Consider the following 22,799-nt stretch of genomic DNA (forward strand, 5'->3'; position numbering starts at 1 on the left):
TAATGCTGTGTTCACCAGTGTTACCACCAGGATCAATCAATCGAGACTGCCTGTTTGCATTTTAATCTTTGCGCAGGTATGAGAATGAACAGGCCATAATCCAGGAGGAACTAGCTCGGCTGGCCAAAAGAGAGCGGGAGACAGCCCGCGAGAATCTCGGCGTCCTGCGAGAGAAGAACATTGCCAATGAAGAGCGGAAGAAAGCAGCTCACATGGTGAGTCCTGTGTTTTTCGTTACTGTGCTTGTTAAATAAAAAGGATTAGAAGAAGGTTCTTGGAAAATAATCCGCGGATTAGAATTTAGAATATGACTCGGGCAAGCTGTGAAAATCGAGCCTTGGGTACTCTTTGGGAAAGAGTCACAGTAATTAAAAGGTCATCAGATTTCAGCTCAATTTAAACTATTAGTTGCAAATTACCCTTACCAAGACTACCTGTGCAGAAGTATGTTGAAGGCCAGCTTGCTATTGGAGACCCGGGATGTACCCTACCACTCACTACTCCCACCCATCACGTGATCTGCTAGTCTGGACATGAGTAAACAAATCAGAGTCCACGCATTCACTATATATCCTGTTGAATGTTGTGGTCGCATAATGATGCCACATACCTTAAACTGTCCCTTCCTGCCTGGCAGCGTAGAGGATGCACTTCTTATCTGTTCTCAGGTGGAAACCGGGGACTGGGGATTGAGGTGAGGAAGCAAACACCTACGAAAAATAAAGTCGTTCTCCTGTCCAGATCATCTGAAAACCTGCTGAATGTAGGCGATGCTTCCCTGGCCGGCCTTACTAGTCTTAGGAACTGGAGTCTACTGAGCAGGACCCAGGAGGCTGCTAAGGCCTACAAAGGGGTGATCTTTACACAGTTTATCATGCACATACATTGACAAGTCACTGACTTTTGTTGATCAGTTGTTATGTATGGATCAATAAACATGGTTTTATTTTTGAGAGACTGTTTGCTAGGTAATATGATCGATAGCTGATTAGTTAAATATATTCTCACATTTTTGCCCTCTTCTTGGATTGAGTGATTTGTAAGTGTGTTGACTGTGGTGAAGAAAGACTAGAAGCTTCTCATGTTACTTAGTTCCTGGCATCTCCAAGGGTATCTCGGTGCCAGATTTGTTAGGTTCCATTGAGTTGCCCACTGGGTCCTCCTTTGTTTGTTGTTATGCTTTGAGTCCGTGCCCATCAGTCTTTGGATTTGTGTTCTTCAGATTGCTATTGCTTTAATGGGCTGTCCATTAAGGTCATGCCATTTTGTGGATGGTTCCATTGTTCCATTTGTGACCCATTTGATTTTGGTGATGGCGTATGTGGTAGCTATTTTGTAGTTGCAACATGAGGTGTAGCATGTATTTGACAGACAGCGTGTGTTCTATAATGTATTTACTTTGCTACATGCCAACATTCTACTTGCTAATTTATGGCTTTTTTGTTTAGGAAGTGTGTGGCCTTTAGATCTCTTAGCTTTTTACAAAGCTTGTAAAACCTGGTATACCACCAGAATATTGTTTAAATATTGAAATATTGTACTACTAAAATGTCATAGCCAGAAAATCTAGTGGCACGTAAATGTAGCTATAGCTTGACTTTATATTATATAGACACACACATCCATAAAAATATTTCCCATTGCTGGTTGCCACTGGGTAGCTATAGTTTGGATTGCTTTTCCTTAGACAAGGTGTTTTATGGTGTGCTAATTACTTTGGCGCCATTTGGCGGATCTTAACATTAAAAAAAAAAAAGCACATTCCCCTCTGCTCTTTCCTGGAAAGTTTCGGGGTGATTAGTCAAGCTGGGGTCGAGAAAAAAGTGGATCTGAAAATCAAATTTCCACATTCATTTTCCGTAGACTTATTTAAGCAGCGCTACCGCAAAAACTGCTGAATGGATTTGCACCAAATTTGGCAGATAATTAGATCAGGGCCCGCAGATTGTGCTGTTTGAGATTTGGTGTAAATCGGGTTAGTAGTTTTTTTAGATATTAAGGTTAAAAAATAATTGTATATCTGAATGGTTGTGTCCGAGAGACTCTCGCGAGAGTCCCTAAAACCCAATAAATAAAAATAGTGTTCTGATTGGTCCAAGGAGCTTTTTTCCCCTTGAGCCAATTTGCTCCGCTGGAGTCAGGCTCCCACGGGAGCGAACGCTCTGATTGGCTGCCAGCAACATGAGAGAAAAGTTAGTGGCAACAATTACAGGACTTGGGTACTTAGTCCCCTCTCCTAAAAGAACGGAAAAAAAAAAATAGAAAATATATATAATGGAGCAGGATAGGAATACTGTGCCCCCCAGGCCCTGTGGGAGGCCAAAATAAAAAAAATTCTGATATTTTTGTCGTGATCCTCCAGGATTGCGCAAAATAATAACCCTAAAACAAATGTTGGACTGCCATTCAATTTATAATTTGGGAAGGGCAGCGTGAGTGTGTCCTCCTCCCCATCCCCTGGGGCCAAAATGTGGTAAAATGGGGAGGGGGCAATGCAACCCCTCCTTCCCGAGCCTTTAAAAGCCTCGGGGACCCCATCCCCCAGGGCTGGCTTATTTACTGTGTCTCACCCCAAGCAGAGTAGTTTCCCTGCCTGCACTAGCTTGGGCAGGGAATCGTGTTTGCTCCACCCCGCCCCCCCCCCCCCCCCCCGGCCCCCCTCCGGCAGGAGCATTCTTAAATCTCCCGCCAAATGGGAGCAAGCCCACCTCCCGTCTTCAATTACATTTGTCCACCAGGGGATGGGGGCCCTGGGGCCAAAGAAGGCTTGAACAAGGGGGCTGCATTCCAGGCTGTGCACAGCCAAAGGCCATGTGCAGCGTGGGGTTGGCTGCCTGGAGGGGCATGCAGCCAGCTCCTGTGGACAGCCCCACTAAAGTTAAAGTGACCTTATAGTTGATAATTGTTTATATTTTAATTTAAAATTTAAAAAAATAGAAATTCCCTGCTATAAACAAAGGTTAACAGCATAATGTTTTGAACTTCAAAAACAGCAGAAATTCACCAGTTATGGTTGGGAAAGCTAAGGCCTTGCAATGCACTCCTCGCGCCTTTGTTTTTTTCAGTGTATTTCTAGGGTGTTTTAAGGATGTCTGGCGGGTCCATGGGACGACCATTCGCCCCTTTGAGAAGCCTGCCTTCAGGAGGCGACTTGCAGTGCAGCACCTCTTTGTGGTGCGCTGTGAGTGCACCTCCTACTGGCCTGTTTGCATCTGCACCCGCGTCTATAATACAGCACGTGCACAGAGGCAAATTGATTCCATCATTTGTGTGGGGCCAAACCCTGTGGAAATGAGGGAATGCCCTCTGATGATAGTTCGGGCCCTGCATGTGCACAGGCGCTGTCAGTATTACAGAAGGGGACGCATACGCATCTGCTGCCCTTTATCTAATACCATTATGCCACTGGGAGCACACAAAGTGGGCTCACACGCCTGTTGTGCCTCCGGGGCAGAATGTATAATATGGTCCCAAGAAGCCTACAAGTCTAAGATGCTTTTAATGTAAAAATAGCCAATATGCAAGCAAAGCAATCGGGGACAGTTGTTGTTTCAACGGACCAGAGGACCCGCTCAAAATCCAGGTGGAGCATTTAATGCTAAAATCCATACTTTTTCCACACAATTTTATAACCTTTTCTCTGCATACAATTCCATGGAAATGAGAACATGTGAAAGAAATGTTACTTTAACAAAAATAACTAAAGAACCGGAGGCAGGATCTTTTCACGACAAGCAGTGCAAGAGGACCCTACAGGAGAGATACCTGCATAAACAAATACTGAATTTACTACTTTCTGAAATTCACGCTTTTTACTGCCAATCTTCCTAATGAGACGATCCTTACTACACGGTAATGAAAGAAACCATGTTGTACCCAGGTCCGTTGGAGATTATTGGGCTACCCCATTATTTTGTAATGGTAATCCTTACTACACAGTTTAGAAAATGTGCAATTGTACAATACAGGATGAAATGGCTTCTAGGCCTCCGAAATACATGAAACTTTGTAGACACATTAGGATTAATGTGTACTTCGGATTGATATTATTGAAATTCGGTCATATAACATATCACTTACTGCATGTTAAGGTACACATGTGCATTGGTGTGTTCCTAATAAGGCACTGGTATTAACGAGCGAAATACATGATTCTGCTTTCTCAGTTCCACTTTTTTACCAAGGGGACAAAATCCCCATAATAACTCCGTAGGATATAAGTAGATAATGTCGGTTTTTACGTCTTCATTATCACTATCGTCACCATCCTCAAGAGTAGCAAGCAAATAATTGTGGACGGTGCCTTTATTTGCACAAGTTCTTAGGATGATGAACAAGGTACTTACTGTCGGTAACCCTCTTTCTGCTGATATTCTATCCAACCGCCTATTCCTCGCCAATAAAACATCTGGTCGCCTGTACTCTCCGTCAGAGAAGTATGTCAGTGGCGGAGCCGAATTAGGTTCCATCGTCGACATACTTTTGGTTCACCCACGTCCAAATGAGGCAGGCAGACCGACAGTGTGGCTGAGACGGTACTCCATTGCGATGCCATAACCTCTCCGCAAAACTCTAGATCAGCCCCTATGCCTTCAGATTATAGTAATTCAAAGCAAATATTACATTTTCGCTGTGCTAATAAGAGCCGATGCTTACTGTGATGTGCATTAAAACTAAAAAGGGTTTCTGTCCTTGTTCCATGCTGGGAACCCCCGTATTTCTCTATTAAAATTATATGCTATTATTTTTTTTTTTCATTTGTTAGGTCAAACATGCCCACCTTGTTTAGGCTTGAACGTTTTTCCTTCTCTTTCTTTTTCTTTGTGGCACATGCATTTACAGAAAATACAAAAGTAACCACCATACAAGTTTGCCAAGTTGAGACCTGTTGACTTTCCTAATCCTTACTGTAAAATGTTTCAGTCTGCAGTGCAATTCTGATTTTCACTCTGCCTTTGTTTTGGCGTGTGTAGGGGGTTATCAGTTGTTTGTGTGCCATAATTAGATATGCGAATATATCTTTTTTTATCGAAGCCAAAACTGCTGAATGTCTTCCATTTTCTGATCAGAGATGCCTTTTTATCTCTATTTAAACGTACCAGCTGTCATTTATTTCCATTTCCAAAGTAAGGTCTGTTTTTGGATAGTCTTACAAAAGAATCTATGCGCTGTGGAGTGGCTTTCAGAATAGGCATGCCTGCATAGAACAGTGACTAAAAAGGTGATTTTTGTGCACACGCTCTTTTGGAGTTCAAGGGGTCAGTCTATATGTTTAAAAACGTGTGTGTGATTGTGAGAATTGTCTATGTGTGGTCTGTGCTATACCTTTTCTATGTCAGTGAAGCTTATGCTGCATATACTGCACAAACTGTTTTCTTGTGCCTGCCATGGGCTCTTGTGTTGCTGCCTGTGCAGCATCTCTTCTTAGTGCCACAAAAGATTGCGCCACGTGCCTTTGCTGTTCCTCCTCTGTGCATTCGAGGGATACTTCCCAAGCTTCTTGTTGCTGCAACGGTGGGAAAGTGGTGAAGCGGTCACCTCAATGGAAAGGGCACGGTCTTGAAGTGTAACTAATTTTGTTTTGTTTTGAAAGAGCTATATGTGAGTGCTTTATTGGACCTTACATACGTCGAGGAATAATTTAGAGGCACTAGGAAGAGGGTGGTCCTAATGCTGACTTCATGGCTGTTGGCATGTGACTAAAAATGGATGGGTGCTTTGAGATATCCCCCCTTTTTAGGTCTTGCCTAGCAATGCAGCACATGCGCTCCTTGCCTTGCCGAGACTATTGTCGTCGGTTTTTCGGCGGAAGGGGGAAAGGAGATGTACACGCGCCCGGACAATACGGCTCCTGTCGCGCTTTCACTTTCCTAGTGCACGCGCCCGGACAAAACTGAGCGCGGCGCCCGCTTCAGGGACACCGCATTTAGTTTATTTGTTTATTTTTCATAAACTGTAACACTGAGTTTTTTTGTTGTTGCTTTTTTTCTAAGTTTAAGACTAAGCGCGGCGTAAGTAGACTCCGGCCGCTGGGTCATCTCTTTAACAGCATTTAATCTAGTCTCTGTGACCCAAGGCTGCAAATCACACTGACAAAGAACTGAAGCCTCTGCTCGTTGGTAACTCTCTTACCTGTGTGATATTGGGCTTCTGCCAGTAAGTAGCCGATTTCGAACATACAAATCCAGTAAACTAAATTTAACCCAGATGGATGTCGGACTCTTGAATCATTAACATAAACCATGATCCTGTCCCACCCCCCACACTAGGAGAGCGTGAATGTTTACAAACTTCCAGAGCCACTTTAGGCCTGTCCATTTCAGCTCACATTTCTGTTTGACCTGTGGAACCTAGGAATTATTTGCTAGAAGGTAAGGCTAGCGTCAGATATATCACTTCATAGGCTCCACCTTACTTACCACTAGAAATCTGGCGGTTAATCATTGAGTCCTTCTGTTTGTCAAACGTGACCACCCAGGTACTATCTTGAAGCTTTTTACGTTGGACTACCATGCGCCCCTTTTGATATTATTCTCCACATCTTTGCACCTCCACTGGTGGTGTTCAACTGATCTGACCACTATCAAACAGAATCGTACCACCACACAGCTAACTAATTACCTGCCAGTGTGATTGGGTGTAAATGCTTATTTCTTAAACGTTTCTTAACCCCACTATGCCCAAGCGCTGCATCAACATGTTGATGCGTCAGTCGGGGCCACTCTTGCACCTGAAAGCAGCCGTATAAAGCATCTCTATAGTAGCAGTATTCTAAAGACCCTATCTTTAGATACTGTAACTTCTTTGTATTGCACCTATACGCAGATAGCAGATGGTTCATGGCTCCTTCACAAAGAAACAAACTTACTGAGCATGTCCCTCTTCACTCTTCAGGGTCATGTCCTCCTATACGGTATGCACCTGGAAGAAGAGAATGTTCAGAACAGACTACATTAGCAGGTAGATAATGACAGCTTGAACTGGGTATGGAGAGACCCATAGTCCTTTGATTCTTGGTGTATTACTGAGACCACAATTCGAAATCTGGTTATACACTGCTACGATGTAGCAATGACGGGTGATAAAAGTTTCCCACTGTTGCTTTGTAAACAAGCATTTGCAATGCAATAGGTCTAGCGTTTGCGAGAATTTAAGCTATTAGCATTGTAAATGACAATGCCTTTTATCTATGTAAATAAAAGGCAATGACATTTACAATGCCAATAGCTCAAACTTGCGTAAATGCGAGACCTATTGCATTGCAAATGATTGTTGGATCTTGGCTTGGGGCATGGGCACATTTGCATACCTCCAAGCCAAGGTGCATCACCATTTCATCATTGTCATCCACACCATGACCTATATCCAGCTGCCACACCACCAATCATTCTTCAACACTTCAGCCCCATACAAACTTACTCCAACATTCTGAACTCGCTCCGTCACCTCCTACAAAGATGATGTGCTTCCCTTCTATAACATCAAGTCACTGCAAGAAGAAGAACCACACTCCTTCACATTCTCAACGCCTCACTAACCTGTGGCACCTTCCTGGGTAGCCTCAAGACAGGACAGATCTTTCCTCCCCTGATAAAGCTTGCACTGTACCCAACTGACCATGCCAGCTTCCATACTATAGCCGCATCTTCCATTTATTGAGTAAATCATTGAGAAAGCAATCACCACCCAGCTACAGGAGCAGAGCAGCAAGAATAACTTACTTCATGACAATCAATCGGGGTTCAGACCACACTGCAGTAATGAAAACCCCACAATAGTCGACAAAACCCTCTTTTCCAACAATAAAAACTACATTTGCGTCTTGGTTCTACTCGACCTCTCTTCATCTTTCAACAACATCAAAGATCAAGCATTGATCTACACTCTAAAAACTTGCATGGGCATCACTGCCATAATTCTACAATGGTTTACATCCTACTTCAGCAAACAGCAGCAACTCACTAGGATAGGAAGTAGCAGATCTCATACTCTCCCCATCGCCCAGGGATCCTTTCACCCATCGTTTTCAACCTATATGCGGAACTCTTGAGAGCCATCCTGGCAGAGAATAACATTAAAATCTACAAATTTGCTGACACCAAACTCTATCTAAAAATGTCCTCAATTAGTGACATACAGAGACTCAAAGCTTGCCTCGAATGCATCCAAACCTGGATGTCAACAAACTACCTGATGCTAAATCCCATGAAGAGCAACTTCCTCCTGATTGCCAACAACACCAAACACCCTCTGATTCAGTCATGGCTCTCCAGCTTGAACCTAACAGGCTTCACACTCCAACTGACAGAACAGGCCAAATACCTCGGATTCACCTTTGACTTGTACTTCTCACTCAAAGAACAAATAGTCAAGAAGACCACAACAGTCTGAAGAAGATTTCAAAATGACAATTGAAGCCCATTTCTCACCCACCTAGATGGAGGCAGCACTACTGCTCTATGTCATACCAGAGACCACTTTTACTCTCATGAAAGGCATCCTTCCATAGAAGCACGGTCATCATGGGGCTGAAGAAATCATACCATGTCACCGTTGCGCTAAAGGATCTTCAGTTGCTCCCCCTGCAAGCCTGATCCTTTTCAGGATCAGCTACTTCACTTACAAGACTGTTAAACCAAGACCCCTGTCTACCAAGCTAACAAACTAATATTATCTGGAGGTCAGAGCCAGGCAAGGAGATTCAATATCACTGAATTAGAGACTAAACACTGCAGGAAGGAAAAAACAAACCTTCTCAGCACCTCCCCCCCCCCTCCGGCTAGAACATCATCCCCTCAGACATCAGAACAGCACCAACCCACCTAGAATTCAGGACGAAAATGAAAAGACCCATCTTCAAGGAACCTACCTCATATGGGCAGACTTCTCAACCCTTCCACTAGCTCTTCCTCCTCCCTCTGCCCCCCATGCATCCCCACTTGGGGTTGCCCCCCTCTTTATTTCTCCATTTCTAGCCAGCTAGGTTCACTCCTTAAAAATACTAAAACATACATATAAGGGAGGCAAATAAAGGAAGTACTGTGTTGTGTGCCATAGACTGTTGTTTGGGCTGAGTATCCACTAATAAATGCTTCATTCAGTCCCCCGAAAAGGATTGTCTCAGCACTCCAGCCTGTGGGCAATTAGCATGTGAGAACCATTTACCGAACTGCTGTTGGTTAGTATGACCAATCACTGCTTAAAATACTTTCCTAATATTATTTGTAGAGAATTTGCACTGAGGACTAAATTGTTCTGGTCATCTGCATGATGGACACATCATTGGAGCCTGCTGTGTCAGCTTCTTCTAGCAGTGGTATCATGCCTGTCTGTGGTCCCTCCTCTGGCTTCAGCTCTCCATGTAGCTGGGGTTCAGTCAGTCTCTTGGGGCTGGGCTCCTGTGTAGTATGCTTCATGTTAATACTGTGGGGCTAGCATCTGATGGCAGCCTGGCTTCTTCCTTAAGACTGCTCTATCAGGCCTCATAAAGTTGTGTTAAGTTGGATTATTAGCGCGCTGCTAAGACTCTGAGATGCATTTTGGCTGGCCAGGGGTGTACATGATCAAGGAGCAATGCTCTTTGTTAAAAGCTAAAACATTTTAGGAACCAGAATACAAATGTTGGGGGCCTGTGAACAGATGAGAAAACGGTATTAACAGCAGACACAGCTGCTATTAGACATTGTTACAGTCAGAAGCTGGGGCCTTTTTGTTTTGCAGCCGGGCCTCATGTTTCGCTTTCGCCACTGGATGTCGCCATCTGGTGCTTTGATAATCATATACTGTAGTCCTCCAAAAGAGCGGGCTTCTGATACAAGAAGCAAATAGATGCTGGTGGCCTACCTACATGTGGCCTTCTGAACAGTGTGCCCCTTTCTTACGTGTGGCCCTCTGGTACATGTGCGTGTCTGGTACGTGCCACCCCAAGTAAATATGTACATCAAGTACAGGTGCTCATTGGATGCAAATGGCCATTGGATACATACAAACTGGAGATACATTTTGACCCTTTGTTGCACGCCACTCTTTGTTAAATTTAGCCCTTTGACAATGTGACCATTTGATGTAAGTGACCTTTTGATACCTGTCTCCCTTTGTAGCAAGTGACTGTTTGAAACATATGAACCTTAACTTCACATGCCCATCGGATGCCTTAAGCTGTTGGGTACATGTGGACTTTAGGATACATGCAGCCATTTAATAGGTCATCAAAATTCATGCGGTGTGCCCCAAGGTTTACCTTTACTCTTTGGCCTTATCACTGGCAGGTAACACATCAGATACCCCAAGTATAACAACACATTTTGTAGAGCGCATGTTCATGCTCAGTGGGGTCTCTTGGTTCTATTGACAAATAAATGGCTGATGCTGGACCGGTACAACTCAAGCTGGACCAGAGCCTTGTTGAGTGCAGGGAGTCGTAGACTACCTTCAGCACATACATAGCTGAATGAATGACTCCCTCTTTTAGCTCACCATTGCAAAGACCAATGATGGGGAACGGAAAGAGGCACTGAGGCAAATCAGGGTTCAGGTTAGTTCAGCTCAAGGTACTGAATCGCTCATACTACCCTAGAACGACCTTAAGGAAAAAGGGGAGATCCACATCCAGCCTGTGTCTGTGTGGATTTTGTCAGGAACATTTTTTTATATTCTGTGGGCCAGACTTTCTGGTTACAACTCACGAGATGCATGGAACATGCAGGGGGACAGTGGCATAGCAGGAGTGGGCCGTCGCGGGCGTCCGTCGAGGAAATCACCAGCACCACCCCCGCCCTGCTTTTACACATGACCGCGGGCAGCAAATGCAGGGGCCGCCATGGGCAGCTATAGGTCTAGCTACGCCACTGCAGGGGGGTGGGCTTTAACAAAGAGGCGAAACGATATGTCTTAAATGTTTGGGGAGACAGAGGCCAAGGATATCAGAAAATATGGACAATCTTAGGTCTCAGTGTCTCTAAGAGGAATATCGTCAGATTATGGGGGGCATGGACCACGACAGACGTTGAAACTTGGAAAAAAGATATGGATTGATGCATGCTCACAGAAAAATTGATATATGAAAGGTAGGAGCTTCCCCAAAACATGGGAGAAAATCTGGCGTGGATGGGGCGCCCTCTAAAATATAGCCATGGAGGGCACAGAGACAGGACAATATATTGGCACCCGAGAACGCACCACAGAGGTGTGGGACTATCTTTGGGAATGGGCAGATGTGAGGGGGAGGATTGGTGGGATGGGCATTAATACTCATTGACGCAACACTTGATTTCTGAGACTGCGAAGATTTTTTTCATTGTTGTATTGTCTTTAAAAAAAATATGTTTAAAAAAATTTTTTTTTAAAAAGCATTGCAAAGACCATGGCCCCACTCTTATGCTACCCTCTTCAGTTCCAGGCATGTCTTACTATTGACAGCCGACCTCCAACCGAAAAACATGTAACATACCGGTCACCACTGATGCCGACATGCATCTTCGTGCTTCGCAATACAGTTGGCAAGTTTGCCCTATTGTTCCTACTTGTTGATTCAGGGTCTATGAGCCTTGGGGGTTGGTCTCAGTATGGCGTGGGAGGGAAAAATGGGGGTGAGTGAAGATGGGCATCGCAGACCTCACTAATCACTGCGCGTTGCATCTTAATCTGATACAAATTTCTGACACTCCCCTATGAAAACCTGAAGTTAGCCTTGGACCTGTTTCCTGCTTACTATATTGAGGAGGTTTTTGCAGAAGCGGGGTCCTATGTCTTTCCTTGCTTTCGGGTGGAGTGTTTATTAAGGTCCCTATAGTTTCTGTCTGGAATGTCCTGCAAAACACAGAGCATCAAATATTGTTTAGTTTGCTAAAGAAACAATACAAATCTGTATGTTCCAAGATTGAGGGCAAAATTTAAATGGGATTTCTAGCTTGTTTATAAAAGATTGAGGGCTTGATTGATTGAGTTACATGTACATTTAGTTTAACTCATTTCCATTGTTGAAAATTGGTTTCTTCGCCCAAAATCATTGCTCAATGTCAGATGCTTATTGATTGTTAACAAAATCCAAGTTTGTCCCTTTCATGTTTTTTACATGGCCCATTATTGGTTGATTCACTCCTTCCTGTTTCTTTACATATCGTCACTTAGCACCATACTCTTAAAGTGAATTAGTCAATTATGTACAGAATGCAGAGACTTGGACGAAATGTTCAGGTTGTATGTCAGAATATTGTATACCCAATTGTCATCTGACATATATATTATGTCCCAAATATCATTTTCAAAAATATTTTCTCTATAGGTGTAGCTTTTCTTTTAAGTCCAGTGGACTTGGAACACAATATTCATGCCAGATGTTCTTTTTTCCAGAAGTATTTTTAATGTATTATTTTATATGGACAGACAATGCAACATTCAAATCGCATAGAAGGACCTTTGCATCGACCTCCCCTTATCTTGTAAAATCACATCAGACGATATTTTGACAGTGATAGTGTGCTACCACACAGAGTGTTGCTTATTACAGATCAGACAATACAGTGCATGTATCTGCTCATTGCACTTCCTCTGTCCAAATGGGCTTATGTAATGCGTATGCACCGCATAAAGTAAGTATTAATGGTACCATTGGTAGTGAGTGTTCTCTAAATCTGATGTCTGTTCCTTTTTTTCCGCACCTTCTGGCGTGGATTTGGAGCGCCATCCCCATTTTCTGTCAGGTTGACAGAGTCTTTTTCTGATATTTTACCAGTGTGCAACGGATATGTCCCCTCCAAAAATGACAGGGTTCAAGCTGGATAGGGATTACCATAGACAGGTGTCGGTGACAGATCCCACAATGTCTGTCTCTGGTGTCTGGGCTCCAAACATGATTCGATGTCTTATGACCAGTTCACAAAAATGACCGCGAAGTCCATTCAAGACCCCAAAGCCAAACTATATGTCGCAGAACATCATCGGAAAGCAAAACAGTCTCAGCAGAAGTCGATGGCGAGGACACCTTCTCACTCCTGAGGCCCTTCTTGCAACCTTTCTTCATCGAAGTCGAGGGCTTCACGTAAATTGAAGAAGTCTAAGAAACATGAAAGAAACGAGAAATCACAGCATGGCACTCCTTCGTCCTGCCACTCCCACTGCTCGAAGTTGTGCAACAGCCTGGGTACCTCCATGCCACGAACTCCGCCTCCAATTCCAGAACCGATTCCGACCCCCGGCCCCCCCCCCCCCCACACCCCCCCTACAAATTCATTAAAAATTCCCAGGTCCAGAAGCGACTTCACGACTAATTAGGGAATTCAAGGAGGCCATGAACAGAATTTTTGGTTCCTGACCAGGTCCCTCTGGAACACTTTTGTCATCTAATTCATCCTCAATGCCGACTGTGCCACTCAAGCTTGCCTCAAGTTCCGCCCCGACATCAGACCGAGCTTCTTGCCCAATGCCGCCCACAGCACCACAAGCTATGCCACAACCCCGTGTATTGACGCCAGCCTCGACGTTGCTACCGCGAGAACCGATATTCCTTTCGAACTATGAAAGTCACGCGCAACTACCCCGTAAATATTCTCATGCCGATCCTGAGGAGTTTCCAGAATATGATGATGATAGTTGGCAGTCCATTGTATGATGACAAGAATCTCTTTTTGGACTTACAGGACGCCAGTGGCCTGGACACTTCTCCTCACAATGGCGTCTTCTCACCAAATCCACCTACACTTACAGGGGCGTCTGACTCCTTTGCCACTGTCATTAGAAGAGCAGCTCAGGGTCTGGACCTCACTTTACCTACCACAGAGGCCAAAACTAACTTCCTTACAGAGGTCTTTCACCCAAGACAGACATGCCAGGAACTTCTTTTACCTTTAAATGAGGCCCTCGTGGACACACTTATGGGCACCTCGGCAAATTCAGGATTTTGCCATCCAGTAAACAGGCAGATCTCAAGATGCCAACGGTCTACTCTGGGGGACTCTGTCGTTCTCTTGCAATGCCCTACTCCAGAAAGCTTGGTGGTGCAGGCCTCAACAAGTCGATTAAACCCAAATATGTTTTAGACCACCTCACCAGGTAGAGTCGAAACGCATGTAGACTTTTGCCACAATACATTTTTCCTCAGCCAGACTTTCCCTCAGATCAGTCAATACCAGCTGCAGCCAAGGAAGATATTTGCAAGCATTATGGGGCATAGTGGCTGACATATTGCCAGCCGTCCCAAATGATATCTGTGCCAACCTCCAAAGCCTTCTCAACGATGGTCAAGACAAAGCTAAATACTCCATCCTCTTGGGCCTGGAAGCCACTGACTGCTTGGGTAAGGTATCAGCATGGTGCTCCAGCATCATACTTGGATTTTGCTCTGCTGGGTTCTCAATTCATGTTCAAGAGCTCGTCATGGCATGCCGTTTGATGGCACATATCTGTTTGGAGATAAAGTGGACTTTGCCTGCTTTATAGAAAGGAGGGCAAAAGTGCGCTTACCAAGATTGGCACCACCCCATGGCAGTTTCCCCAGCACTTTTGCCTCTTTTGAGGCTTCAGAAGGAGATACCAACAGAGTTAGTGCCACATCTTGCCACCACAATAACAGGCCTCCCATGCAAATCAAGCCAGAGAATGGGAGACCAGGCTTCCTGCGTCCAGGCCCCCAGGGTCAGCTCAGCACCAAGTCCCCCCTACCTGAAGCTGCTAAATATTCACATGTTGCCCTCGTAGGCGCATGATCGCCCGGTCGGTGACCACATCACCTTTTACCTACCGGGTGGAGGAGTATCACATATGACCAATAGGTGCTACAGATTGTGCAGAATGGTTGCTCTCTCTCTTTCCTGTCACCACCTCCTGACCTGCCTATTACACTTCAGCTCCTGGAGGACCACTTGTACTCCGAGGGGAAGTTCAGGCTCTCTCGATCAAGCGAGCCATAAAAAGGGTGCTGCCATTAGAGATCAGGACTGGTTGTTATTCCCTTTACTTTTTGGGCTGAAAAAAGATGGAGGCCTTCACCCTATCCTCAATCATCACCACTTGAACTTCTTCCTTTGGAAAAACAGGCGGCCCTAGTTTTGTCTGCCCTATCCCAGGAGACCTGATGGTGGCATTGGATCTGCAGGACACCTACTTCCATATCCCCATCCTGCAGTGCCACAGACGCAATCTGCGGTTGCAGGTAGGCTACGAGCACTTTCAGTTTTCAGGCGCTCCCTTTTGATCTTACCAGTAGACCTCAGGTGTTCACAAAAGTGATGGTTGTGGTCGCTGCTCATCTGCGGAGGTTGGGAATACCAGTCTTCCTGGACGGCTGGCTGCAGAAGACAGACGTGCCTCAAACAGTTAAAAACCACCTCCAGACGAGGGCCAACCTGATGACATGATTGTCTATCCATCTGGGTGCGAAAGTCACACCTGACTCCTTCACAACAGGGATTGCATGCCTGGCTTATTTGTTTAAATGTTTAATGCTGCTGGTAAAACGGTGGTGCACAGTGGGCTGTGGATTGCTCAACACACGAGCCAGTGGTTTTTAACAAAGTCGCTGTTGGAAGCACTGGAGAGGTGCATCTTACCTGGTCACCTTCTGGGCATGCACACCGCTGCCCTTCCCCTTAGAGAAGCCATTGTGTGCTGGTTCTGCTGATGAAACCTCTGAACAGAGGTTGTTCTGTCGTTTCAGAGCACCCCCCCCGCCCCCCTTCGTGGTTCATTGTTACACCATCTTGTTCTGCCTCTTTCCCCCTCCACCCAAACACATGTACCCCTTTTACACGCTCCAGGCAGCTGATGAGACCTCTGCTCGCCTATGCTAATGCACACTGGCATCATAGTTAGCACCAGCATGGTTCTGAGCTGATTGCTGGAAGATGCTGGTGCGGCTGCCTCTCATTAGCTGCCAGTGTGTCTTTGTGCTGGCATCTCAGGAGTGACGAGCCTGGCAGCTGGAGCCGGGGCTGAAAGGACATCTTAACAAAATATATGCGAGCTACGACACCCGCGCTCTTTCAGCAAGATAAGGTGCCGAGGCGTCCCCTCTGTGGCCAGAAACAAGCAGACAGGTGCGTGCCTGCTGTGCCCACCACCGCCTCTGGATGGCTGCTGCTGAGGGGGCTGGCATCCCTCGGCGCGGCTGCGAGTCATTTTACCTTCTCTGCGGGTGGGGGCGACAGATCTCTTCTTGCCGGAAGTAATTAAAGCGAGCGAGGACTTGCTGCAGGCATTATACCACTTTAAGGACTTGGCGGATGCAGTGTTCTGACTCTTCGAAAGAATTTGGGATTTTCAATGCATTGACTATCGCAGCCCAGGCAGTGCTGCTGTTTATATTACGTGGGTGATACTACCTGGAAGTCCAGCCGGTAGGATTATATCTGTCAGTTGAACTCTAGTGTCTGTCCACCATTGCACGAAAAAAACACCAACCCCAATAAAAGCACTAAATAGCAAGGTGACCCTGTTCCTATATTCAATTTCTAAAATGTCTTGACTCATTGATGTCCTAGATGGCAGTGTGTTGTGATAAATGAGATGTATGTGTGTGTATATATATATATATATTTCCCTGGGAAAAAAAAGTTAAGGTTCTGGCTCAAATGCAAGAAACCACTGGAATTTGCCAGTGTTTCTCAGCGCAAGCCATAACTTGTGCCACCTCCTTGAGCACCATGTGATATCACTGGGTATATAACAACTGATATCACTGATGACTTCACCTGCTTCTTTGTTTTCTGTTTTGATTTATAGTTTTTTTAAATTTTTTGACATGAAGTGGCGGCTGCCTGCAATGCTTATCCTTCAGCCTGGCCCTGTACGTAGCCTGCTGCGAGCAGGCAACCCGTGCTGCGCATGTCTGTGCATGATGGTGGTATGGCAAAAGCCCTCGCCTGTGGCCTCCCCATGCATCTGATCTGTTGCCAAAGGCCAATGTCTGCTACACATGGTCTTCAGGTGTACGCAGCGGGGTAGGTTTGGTTGGCCACAGTCTCTGCACATAGGCCATCCCCTGTGCCCAATCCACCATGGGCGCCTGACCTGCCCACGACCACTGGCCGTACAATGTGAGGATTGGCTGTGGGGACTGGTCTGCTGCCAACCCCTGCTGCGGAAAGCCAACCTGTGTGTACTCCATCCCTTGTGGCGTGCCCGCCTCCCCTCTGTACTTCCTTTAGTCACATGTGGTGGCGGTTTGCTGCACGGCCTGGCTTTCAGTCAGTCCTAGCACAGAACTGGTGCCTGGCGTACGAACCCCACAACTGCTGCTGTGCATGGCATACTGGTTCCGCAGGAGCATGTGCTGTTTGACCATCTCCATACGAGTGATGGCATGTCCAGCATGCTCACACGCGCAGTAACTTGGCCAAATTGGGTCTGGATTCTCGGTCATCCCTGACAACTGAACACTATGCATGTACTGGTCTCATAACAACAAAACAAGCTAACCGGATGGCTTAGTGAGTTAATGCTCGCCGTGATTTGCAGTGATTTGAATGTCACTAGTTGGGAAACCCGTCATGGCAGACTCAGTCTCTTGTCCATCTGGGGTTGGTCAATCATGTTCCCTGGAAATTTTGGTAATAATGACATCCATCAATTACAGCACTAAGAAATGGCAGAAGAAGTACTGTTTTAAGTACAATATAAACAACAAATTCTTATTAGAAATGCACAATGACACTTGTGTTGAGGGCAAGTCCAACCCAAAAAACAAGCATTAGCAAAATCAATAGGTCATGGGTTTAGCATACTGATGCAAGTTTCAATAGCTTTATTCGACAGCATGTCATAAAAGCAATTAACATCCTAACAATATCATAAATACTATCCTAAAATACAATAGTTAAAAATACATTAAATCATGATGCTGGCGAATCTTTTAAGAAAAAAAGCAACGTCAATAATTAAAATCTATTTAAGAAATAAAAAATGATTTTTAAAATTAATTGAACATCATTTGGTATCAAGTATTCAATTACCAGTTTCAAGGGATTTTAGGGTACGCAGGCGTAATATCCATGCCCACCCCAAACATTTTGCAACAGCAATAGCCAAACAAGGAGTGCAATCAGATTCAAGTATTCTTAAGGCTTCCTTGTAACTACGTGTTCCCAAGTTTGAACATACTGGTGTTAACCACCTATGGCGTGGAGCAATATACAACGGACACACAAACAGCAAGTGTCCTGGGTCCTCAATCAGATCTAGACAATAGGGACATTTATCATCCTTGGTAGATGACCATCTATGGGTAAAAGCTTTTACAGGGAGAGACCCAATTCTAAACTGGAAATACAATTTCCTGTCAATGGGCCTCTCTATAATATCCCAAAATGCCTCGCAAGATGGTAAAGATTGGCAAAACCCCATAGTTCCGAACCATACAAGGAGGCACTGATAACTTTCATATTATAAATTTCCAGGTCGGGAATAATGGGTTTGGTCAAAGAGGATTTATGTTTAGAAACAATTGCACCTGCTAAAAGATGAAATTTTAAAGCAGCCATATCAATATGGTTTGTCCATTTCATGTTATTCTGAAGGGATATTCCTAGGTATGTAAAAGCCTCGACCTGTTCCAGCGGGATGTCATTGAATTTAATAACTCCTCTAAAATTTTTCCGCCGATTTAAACACATAAACTTAGTTTTGGAGGTATTTATCTCAAGGCCACGTTCTTGACAAAAATCGGCAAATATATTTAATGCTTTCTGTAGCCCACTTGGTGTTCGCGAAACTATCAGCGTATCGTCCGCAAACATGAGAACAGGCACTCGGGACCCTGCCAATACAGGGGCGTCCGTGGGGGAACATCCAAGATGGTCAACTATGCCATTAATGTACAAGGAGAACAACGTAGGCGCCAAGACACATCCCTGTCGAACACCACGCTCAACAGGAAATGGGTCAGTCACCTCCCCCTGACTTCCCCATCTGATTCGTGCGTAATTATTCTCATGCAAGCGGACAAGTAGCGTTAATAGTTCTGGGGCCATTCCTGCGTCATCGAGAACCCTCCAAAGTTTAGAGCGAGGCACTAGGTCAAAAGCTGACTTCAGATCTATAAAGACCGCATAAAGGGTCCCATTAGTCAGCTTCACATTCCTCCAGTAAAGAGCTAAAAAATAGAAAACCTGGTCAACAGAGCTAGTGCAAGGTCTAAACCCAGCTTGGTACGGGGATAAAATATTATTTTCTTCAACCCAAGATTGTAACTTATTTTGCACTAGTCGACCTATCAGTTTTTGGGCTGAATCTATAAGACTAATAGGTCTATAGCTGCTTGGTAATGATTTATCCCCTTTTTTAAAAACCGGAATTATTTCCGCCCCTTTCCATGAAGGGGGAATTGGTGCACCCATGGCTACTGAATTAGCTAGCCATTGAAAATATTGACACCAAGATGATCTGTCGGTTAAAAACACATCCGCAGGTATCCCGTCCATTCCAGGAGCTCGGCCCCCAGTAACGCTATCTAGAGCTAGATTAACATCTTTGATCGAGAACACCTGCGTTTGAAAATAAATAGTAGGGGGGAGTGAATGCTCTCCTTCAGATAAGACAGAAGCGTACTGTGGTCTAAAAAAATCTACCCATTGATTTTTTGCCACGTTGTTTTGGGGTGATGGTGCAATCCCACCTCTATCCCACTTTACTACGGCCCAAAATTGTTTTTGGTCTTTAGCCAATCAGGCATGTTTCAAGTCTTGCCACCGCTCCTCATCCCACTCTTTCTTAGCCACTAGCTGCACTTGTCTATATAACTTCCTAGCTAATCTCACATCTTCCATGTTTCTTGATCTAAGGGCTACACTCAAATTCTGGCGAGCTATTTTACAAGTTTTATTAAACCATCCCACCTCAGGTGGACTTCTCTTGTTAGCTTTACCAGCCTTAGAGGACTTCATAAAAAACCCTTGGAGTTTTGAGAAGAAGATGGTGTGGGCCTCAAGCATGATTAATGAGAAATTTTTATTAGTCAATTGGGAACTTAGATTGGCCACTTCGTCAGTGATCACTTTTTTAAGGTCCTCTAAATTTTCCAACTTCTCTATAAATCTATCCCATTTGACATGTCGCATATTATTTGATACGACAATGTCCAGGGTAGTTTTCTCCCCACCGATTTTGGATTCTCTAAACCTATTAGGGGTTTGTAGTTCCAAACACAGGGGATTATGATCACTTTCATCCCGTGGAATAATGGTCATGTCGTTCAGTCTATACCAAACTCTAATATCCACCAGGAAGTAATCTATACGACTAGAGGACCTGCCATTGTCGAATGTACTTGCACCCTGGCGATCTGACCGAGTGCGCCCATTAGCGGCTCTAAGCCCTCTCTCCAGACAAAGTGCTTTGAGTTGAATGGCTGCGGCTGACCATCTCTTGACTGGGGGGAGATCCAGCTGGGGAATACCCCACCTATTATCCTCTTCAGCAGCAAGAAACTGGTCCTCAGGGCCAAGGGGCTCAAATGTCGTGTTAAAATCTCCTCCTACGATTATTAACATCTCCGATGGAAGTGCTAAGAGGTGGTAATCCAAAGCAGTTGTCACATCAGACAAGGTTCCTCCAACTATCCCTCTTGCATAAATGTTGTAAATGGCCATTCCCTGGCCATTAGGCCAGATGAGATTTAATGACAAAATATCATTAGATGGGAGGCTCTGTTGGTTAATTTTACAACATAATGATTGGCGTATCCAAATTATTAAACCACCTGATGGGCGACCTTTGGATTTTTTAGTAGCAGGTATATAAAAGTTAAGAAATCCAGGGAAGGAAGACCGGGACCAGAGACCACGATTCCTGGAATAGGATTATGTCGAATTGGTCAACAAAGCTGCACCAAGCTATAGAATGCAGCTTGTTGGCTATTCCTGCAAGATTCCAGGATAAAAAAGTCAATCCTGATTCAATTACAGGAAGACAAAGACGTTCTTTAGTCAATGGGCCTTGTATCTCGCCAACTGTCCTATTCACATGATCAACATTAATGCCTGGAAGGCCCAGTAAAGCATTTACTAATACACTGGATCCTAAACTTGCACTTTCAAGGGTATTGGGGAATGTTAGCCCATGTGATTCAATTACATCTGTCTGAATTTCTCTAAGGTTACCTACTACCCCGTTTTCTCGACTGCTAACGGGAGTTGTAAGAGCGGTCAGACTATCAGACAGTACTATGTTCTTACTCACTGGACTAGTTTCCCCATCAAGTCAATCACAGTCATTTAAGTCTGACAAAACCCCAAACCTGTTTTCTAGGCTAATGTTCCACTTACTAATGGAGTCACACCTACCCCCCATACTTGGGATCGGAATCCACCCTGGCCTCAATATAGCTCGATAGGCATCTCTACTTATCTTATGGTTAAAATATTTTAGTGTTAATGGGATGATAGCACCTTGCCTTCGTTGGGGGGGAAATATGTTACCCAGAACATTGGGGAGGACTTCTGGGTTAGAAAAGTTAAGAACCACACAGTCTCCTTTAAATTTTTTTGGGTAGTGCCCTAACCATGTGACTCTTCTTGCCATAATTATTTCCCCTGCTAGTTTTTGCTCGCCCCAAGGGGACATCTTCATATTATTTACCATCCAGTGCAAAGATTTGCTAATCAAAGAAGATGTAGACTCTGCTTTGTCAGCCGACAGGGTCGGAACATTAGCAAGAACCAATGTAAGGGGATGAGCCTCAATGATACATTGAAATTGATCGCTTACTGGAAGTAGGGCATTATGGCTAGCTTTGGTTACCTTCTGAAAAATTTTGTGAGATGTAGGTTGGTGGGGGTACTACTAATAGCCTGTGAGGGAGAATCCAACAGTGAATCAGACAGGGGAATCGACAATGGGGAATTGGACGAACAGTTTAACCCCAGTGACGCCCTCCTATCATTATTGATTTTGCTAACAATCTGTACCAGGTAATTGTCCATGGTATTCGACGTCGAAGAGTTTTTTTGTTTGGACATGATACTACTGTACTATAACGCAGCCTGGATTTAAGTCAAACGTTAGTTGCACAAATTGTCAATAATCTCAAACAACAGCAATACCTGTAAGGTCTCAGTCCCAATGGTAGTGACACTAGAACGCAGATAACAATAATGTGGCCCGTCCCGACCTCAATCGCCCTCGGACGGCCTCAGACGGCCCGCCCTTTGCCCGGGCGATGCGGGGAAAGAGTCCGTTTATCAAGCGCCACCAGGCGCGAAAGTTACTAAATCGTCTTCCGGTGTGGGTGCGCTGGGGGATGTAGTTTTCTCCCTCCTCACTGCGGCCGCTAAGGACACCAACGCGGCGGTGGGAGGGAGAAGCACCAGGACAGAGGCACCAATCCGGCAGGTATGGAGGATGAATAGGTCCAATTAGGGCGCTATCGCTGCTTAGATGGCAGTGTGTTGTGATAAATGAGATGTATGTGTGTGTATATATATATATATATATTTCCCTGGAAAAAAAAAAGTTAAGGTTCTGGCTCAAATGCAAGAAACCACTGGAATTTGCCAGTGTTTCTCAGCGCAAGCCATAAGTTGTGCCACCTCCTTGAGCACCATGTGATATCACTGGGTATATAACAACTGATATCACTGATGACTTCACCTGCTTCTTTGTTTTCTGTTTTGATTTATAGTTTTTTAAAATTTTTTTACATGAAGTGGCGGCTGCCTGCAATGCTTATCCTTCAGCCTGGCCCTGTACGTAGCCTGCTGCGAGCAGGCAACCCGTGCTGCGCATGTCTGTGCATGATGGTGGTAGGGCACAAGCCCTCGCCTGTGGCCTCCCCATGCATCTGATCTGTTGCCAAAGGCCAATGTCTGCTA

The 22,799-nt window shown here is 44.8% G+C and overlaps 1 protein-coding gene across 3 annotated transcripts in view; it reads left to right on the plus strand.

Moving 5' to 3' along the window:
* CHCHD6 (coiled-coil-helix-coiled-coil-helix domain containing 6) overlaps positions 1 to 22,799 on the plus strand; it is a 1,117,425-nt gene that overhangs the window by 63,390 nt on the left and 1,031,236 nt on the right. For all 3 annotated transcript variants that reach the window (XM_085624410.1, XM_085624411.1, XM_085624412.1), the window contains exon 4: positions 77 to 215. In XM_085624410.1, the coding sequence (XP_085480536.1) occupies positions 77 to 215 (139 nt within the window). The remainder of the gene's footprint in view (positions 1 to 76; positions 216 to 22,799) is intronic.

The sequence above is a fragment of the Triturus cristatus genome, chromosome 9, assembly GCF_964204655.1.
Source record: "Triturus cristatus chromosome 9, aTriCri1.1, whole genome shotgun sequence".
Taxonomy (NCBI): Eukaryota; Metazoa; Chordata; class Amphibia; order Caudata; family Salamandridae; genus Triturus; species Triturus cristatus.